The sequence below is a fragment of the Trichechus manatus genome, unplaced genomic scaffold (assembly GCF_000243295.1).
Source record: "Trichechus manatus latirostris isolate Lorelei unplaced genomic scaffold, TriManLat1.0 scaffold00089, whole genome shotgun sequence".
NCBI lineage: Eukaryota > Metazoa > Chordata > Mammalia > Sirenia > Trichechidae > Trichechus > Trichechus manatus.
In genome coordinates, this window is record NW_004444025.1 from 4,420,322 (window position 1) to 4,427,219 (window position 6,898).

At 39.7% G+C, this 6,898-nt stretch overlaps 1 protein-coding gene across 1 annotated transcript in view; it reads right to left on the reverse strand.

Moving 5' to 3' along the window:
• SPMIP2 (sperm microtubule inner protein 2) overlaps positions 1 to 6,287 on the reverse strand; it is a 174,485-nt gene extending 168,198 nt beyond the window's left edge. The window contains exon 1 of the mRNA XM_004382066.2: positions 6,209 to 6,287. Within this exon, the coding sequence (XP_004382123.2) occupies positions 6,209 to 6,272 (64 nt within the window). The 5' untranslated portion in view covers positions 6,273 to 6,287. The remainder of the gene's footprint in view (positions 1 to 6,208) is intronic.
• Between the last annotated feature and the right edge of the window lie 611 nt (positions 6,288 to 6,898).

A 6,898-nucleotide genomic window follows, 5' to 3' on the forward strand; every position in this document is an offset into this window, starting at 1 on the left:
AGAATCCAGACATAAATTCATCCACCTATGAGCACCTGATATTTGACAAAGGCCCGAAGTCCATGTATCTACTTGAGCTAAGAAGCACACTCTTCACAAGTATCATTTTATGTCCCATAGTCCAGTCTAATCTTTGTCTGAAGAGTTGGCTTCAGGAATGGTTTTAGTTTTGGGCTAACAGAGAGGGGGGCCACATCTTCGAGGGTCCTTCCAGTCTCAATTAAACCATTAAGTCTGGTCTTTTTACTAGAATTTGAGTTCTGCACCCCACTTTTCTCCTGCTCCATCAGGGACTCTCTGTTGTGTTCCATGCCAGGTGGCCATTGGTGGTAGCAGGCACCATCTAGTTCTTCTGGTCTCAGGCTGTTGAAATCTCTGGTTAGTGTGGCCCTTTCTGTCTCTTGGGCTAATACTTTCCTTGTATCCATGGTGTTCTTCATTTTCCTTGACTCCAGGTGGGTTGGGACCAATTGATGCATCTTAGATGGCCACTCACCAGTTTTTAAGACCCCAGACGCCACTCACCAAAGTGGGACAGTCTCTTTAACAAATGGTGCTGGCATAACTGGATATCCATCTGCAAAAAACTAAAACAAGACCCATAGCTCACACCATGCACAAAAACGAACTCAAAATGGATCAAAGACCTAAATATAAAATCCACAGCGATAAAGATCATGGAAGAAAAAATACGGACAAGGCTAGGAGCCCTAATACATGGCATAAACAGAATATGAACCATAAGTAACAACACACAAACACCAGAAGAGAAACTAGATAAATGGGAGCTCCTAAAAATCAAACACTTATGTTCATCAAAAGACTTCACCAAAAGAGTAAAAAGACAACCTACAGACTGGGAAAAAGTTTTTGGCTACGACAAATCTGATCAGCGTCTAATCTCTAAAATCTACAAGATACTGCAAAACCTCAACAACAAAAGGACAAACAACCCAATTTAAAAAATGGATGAAGGATATGAACAGGCACTTCACCAAAGAAGACATTCAGGCAGCTAACAGACACATGAGGAACTGCTCACGATCATTAGCCATTGGAGAAATGCAGATCAAAACTACAATGAGATACCGTCTCACCCCAACAAGACTAGCATTAATCCAAAACAAAATACAAAACAATAAATGCTGGAGAGGTTGTGGAGAGACTGGAACACTTACACACTGTTGGTGGGAATGTAAAATGGTACAACCACTATGGAAATCGATTTGGCGCTTTCTTAAAAAGCTAGAAATAGAAGTACCATACGATCCAGCAATCCCGCTCCTTGGAATATATCCTAGAGAATTAAGAGCCATCACACGAATAGATATATGCACACCGTTGTTCATTGAAGCATTGTTTATGGTAACTAAGAGATAGCAACAACCTAGGTGCCCATCAACAGACGAATGGATAAACAAATTTTGGTATATTCACACAATGGAATACTGTGCAACCATAAAGAACACGATGAATCCGTGAAACATCTTATAACATGGAGGAATCTGGAAGGTATTATGCTGAGTGAACTTAGTTGCAAAACGACAAATATTTTGTAAGAGCACTATTATAAAAACCAGAGAAAAGGTTTAAACACAGAAGACAACATTCTTTAATGGTTACAAGGGTGGGGAGGGAGGGAGTATTCACTAACTAAAAAGTAGACAAGAATTATCTTAGGTGAAGGGAAGGACAGCACTCACTACAGAGGAAGTCGGCACAACTAGACTAAACCAAAGCTAAGAAATTTCCTGAATAGAACCAAACACGTCAAGGGACAGAGTAGCAGGGGCAGGAGTCTGGGGACCATGCTTTCAGGGAACATCTAGGTCAATTGGCATAACAAAGTTTATTAAGAAAATGTTGTGCATCCCACTTTGGTGAGTGGCGTCTGGGGTCTTAAAAACTGGTGAGTGGCCATCTAAGATGCATCAATTGGTCCCAACCCACCTGGAGTCAAGGAAAATGAAGAACACCATGGATACAAGGAAAGTATTAGCCCAAGAGACAGAAAGGGCCACACTAACCAGAGATTTCAACAGCCTGAGACCAGAAGAACTAGATGGTGCCTGCTACCACCAATGGCCACCTGGCATGGAACACAACAGAGAGTCCCTGATGGAGCAGGAGAAAAGTGGGGTGCAGAACTCAAATTCTAGTAAAAAGACCAGACTTAATGGTTTAATGGTTTAATTGAGACTGGAAGGACCCTCGAAGATGTGGCCCCCCTCTCTGTTAGCCCAAAACTAAAACCATTCCTGAAGCCAACTCTTCAGACAAAGATTAGACTGGACTATGGGACATAGAATGATACTTGTGAAGAGTGTGCTTCTTAGCTCAAGTAGATACATGAGATTAAATGACCAGCTCTCATCCAGAGGTGAGATGAGAAGTCAGAGACGGTCTGGACCTGGTTGAATGGACACGGGAAATCCAAGGTGGAAAGAAAGTGTGTGCTGTCACAGTATAGGGAGTGCAAGTAGGGTCGCAAAACAATGTATGTATAAATTTTTATATGAGAGACTAACTTGAATTGTAAACTTTCACTTAAAGCACAACAAAAAATTTAAAAAATTAAAATTAAAATAAGAAAAAAATATTAAAAACTTCTGCTTTGTGAAAGACAACATTAAAAGAATGAAAAGACAAGCAGAACCCGGGAGAAAATGTTTACAAAACACTTATCTAATAATGGACTTGCATATGATATATACAAATCTCACTGCTATTGAGTTGATTGCAACTCACAGTGATCCTATAGGACAGAGTAGTACTGCCCCATAGAATTTCCAAGGCTGTAAATCTTTACAGAAGCAGACTGCCACGTCTCCCTCCTGTGGAATGACTGGTGAGTTCAAACCACCAAACTTTGGTTAGCAGTGAGCACTTAACCACTGTGCCACCAGGGCTCCTAAAGTATACTAAAACTTCAACAATAGGGAAATAAATAACCATATCAAAAAATGAGCAGGGGAACAGACTCCTCACTAAAAAAGATAAACAGAAGGGTAGGGGGACAGGTACTGACCTAAGTAACTTGGGAACTGAGTAGAATCTGTTAAGACTAAAGACAAAAATACTACACTAAGCCCTATGCTCTAGTTGATAAAGTTGTTTCCCATGAGAGTTTGGGTTAATAATTGTGATTCTGCTATATACGTACACTGGAATTGAAAATGTAAGTAAATGCATGGTGAATGGTGGCAGGCAGATTTCTCACTATTGGTGTGGAAATTTCTGACAAGCAAGGGGAGAAGACTAGAATGATCCATGTAGTAAGGGAGTAGAATTGGAGACCTAACTCATGTCGAGCTTAATATAAAGATAGTTACATACATAATATTTACTGATATGTGTATATACACAGGTTAGTATGCACACATATATTCTTTTTGCTCTGTCAGCTGAGATAGCCTAAAAGAAATGACACCCCAGTAGCAACAAGCACACCTAGCACTCAGATCTTGGTTTCTAATACCTTTTTCTGATAAATGGAACCAGGCTCCCTGGAGAAATGGCTGATTCTAGGACTGGGGTAGGAAATATGCAAGATGGGCATACAGCCACTTGTGGTACCAGAAAGAAAGGAAGTGTTAAAACACACACATGCGCACACACACAAACATGTTGATGGGAGTACGTCAAAGGGGCATAGGGGCCAACTAAAAGAGCTCCCACTGGCCAACACAGGAACAATCTGAGCAATAAAACACAGTAGTATTGGATTATAATCCAAAGTATAAAATAAATATCTATGAGTCCATAGTGCTATAAATAAATGACTGAGTAAATTAATAAACAGGGGAGAAGAGACAAATCACTCATGCAGAAAAATTCCAAATAATGTTTGTAGATATTCTGCCCTAAAGAAGAGGAAGCATTGCTCTCCACTCCTTAAATGTGGCTGTGCATAGATGCTTCTTTCCAAAGGGTTTGACATGAAAAGGCGAATGGAGAGAATAACTTTACAGTGGAGAAAGCTGACAAGCACTACTTCAGGTAGGTGATAAAGGTCAAAATCAACAGTCATAAATCATGTTGACAGTATGTACCCTTGATATATGATGAAAATGATACTTCACCTCAGTGATCCTCATCCCCAAACCCATAACCCCAGTCTAACCATAAAAGAAAATAATAATAATAAGACAGATCCAAGTTTAGGGGCATCGTACAATATATCTGACCAGTACTCTTCAAAACTGTCAAGCTCATCAAAAACAAGGAAAAGTCTGAGAAACTGTCACAGTCAAGACGAGCCGGAGGAGACAAACAACTACAAGTACTGTGGGATCCGGGATGGGATCCTGGAACAGAAAACGGACATCAGGCAAAAACTAAGAAAATGAAAACAAACTATGGACTTTAGTTAATAATAATGTATCAACACTGGTTCATTAATTTTAACACAAGTACCATACTAATATGTTAATAATAGGAGAAACAGTATAGAGGGCGTAAATTAAAACTCTCCGTACTATCTTTATAATTTTTCTGTGACATAAAACTGTGCTAGAAAATAAAGTCTGTTTTAAAAAGTCTAAGAGGTAGAGCAGGTTTTAGGTGTAATTGATTTTAAGATTCAGTAGATACCACCAAGACGCACCTCTTGGCCCTGCTTCCCCGTGGGTTCTCAGCAGCTGCAGACTCAAATCGCCACTGTCCAGTAGCAGACGGACAGTGTATTTCCCAGAACTCAAGCACAGGTCTCATATTTGAGTCCTTTTAGCCCTGGTCGGCATGACATGAATTGTTTCCATTGTTTCCATTCTGAATCAGTCGTTCACTGTTTCAGACGTGCAGATGGAAAGTGTGGATTGGCTTAGACGAGGTCATGTGCTCCACCTGTTGTGAACCCAGCCAGGGAGGAAGTAGGTGTTCCCTGAAGCAGGCATACTAAGAGCGGGGAAGGAGAGGTTTCTCCAAAGTCAAGAGAGGCACAAGAGGGGGAGTGGGTGGGACGATGAGCAACATAAAAGGCTCAGCGCAAACATGCATTTGACTGTCTTTCTGTAACAATGTAAAATATGCTCATGATTTAAAATCTAAATGGAAAAAGATAAAATTTAGTTGCTCATATAGACTTATCACAATCAATCATATTCTATTTAATTAAATTTTATTATAGTTCCGCACACACCAGAAAACAGACCTGTTGCAGTGGAGTCAGTTGCAACTCATAAGACCTTATAGAACAGAGTAGAATTTCCCATAGGGTTTCCAAGGAGCTGCTGATGGATTTGAACTGCCAACCTCTTGATTAACAGTTGAATGCTTAACCTCTGCACCACCACGGCCCTTCCACACACATATACTGCCAAAATCATGTAAAGTAAGTTGAAGGAACAAAATCGAAACCAACAGTTTTAGTAGGTTTAATGCACATCTTGCTCACATTTTTATACCAAATATGTCAAGTTTATAAAAATATAAGAAGCTTGAATAAGTAATAATAAAAATGTGATCAAAAGCATACTTTTTTTATTAACATCAAAGTAGTTCTCCTCATACAAAACACAAAATCTATGATAATAAAAAAAATTTCCTTATATGTATAGAGACTAAAGTTCATTACTGGTTACCAGGGACAAGTTGGTGGCATAGTGGTTAAGAGCTACAGCTGCTAACCAAAAGGTCAGCAGTTCAAATCCACCAGCCGCTCCTTGGAAACTCTATGGGGCAGTTCTACTCTGTCCTATAGGGTCGCTATGAGTTGGAACCAACTCAATGGCACCTAACAACAACAACAGGGGCAAGTCGAGGGGGAAAGGGACAGTCGTTGCTTAGAGGGCGCTGAGTTTCTGTTAAAGGAGATTGGAAAATTTTGGAAATAAATATTGGTGATGGTTGCACAGCATGAGGAACATAATGAATATCACCGAATTGTACATGTAAAAAATGTTGAAATGGCAAATGTTTTGTTGTATATACTTTTGCCACAATAATAAAAAGAGGGAAATTGACATAAGGAAAAATAAAGTTTCTTTGTGAAGTTTAGCTCAGATGTAGCAATAATTGTGATGTTGCAGGTCTGTTACATCGGCAAGGTGTGGAAGCCCAGGCTGAGTGCTCGGGATTGGGTAACAGCGTCATATAGACTACATGTAAAATTATTTCATTCTTAGCTCCATTATGTGAGTCTCATCTAGGTGAGGTAAAAAGAAAGTTTAGATCTCCTGTAAATGACACACACAAACTCTTTACTTACCTGTAACCATCATTCGCTTTCCCACAGTAGTAGATATTGGTTCTCGATACGATACAGACGCCATGGTTGAGGCCTTAACTGTGCCACAGAACTTTCTTCCTCACTTCCTCAGACCAGTTAATCTGCACCAGAAAGAACCATAGAATCTGTCATCCCTGCTCTCCCTGAACTAGTTTGTTGCTAAGGGCTCTTTATGACAAGGAGACAGGTTGTTCCTTCTAACAGAACTTAGAATTCCAGTGCCCAGGGACAGACACACAGAGCTGTAGCATTCCCAAGAATTGCATCCAACAACTTTTCCTTGTCTGGCAATATCAAGTAAGAATAGATCTCTTCAGGTACTAAATCTACAACAGGCTTATGTAACAGGTGACTTGACGCGCTCAATTGCCACTGTCTTTCAACATTTCCCAAAGAATGTTCTGCTGACAGGTGTTTGGTTTGCAAAAGAACAAAACAATCAAAAACCACAAACCATAACTGAACATATTTGAGAAACACTGGATTGATAAACACAGTTAAAAATTACATTAAAAAACAGATAAGAGAATTCTAGATGTATTTCTTTCAAGCCTTACAGTCTAACACTTCCTTAAACACAATTTGTCCTTTGATCATAGCGATTTATTTGTGGTTTCCAGAATGTGCAATGCTCTTTCATTCTTGTGATCCTTTACACACACAATTCAC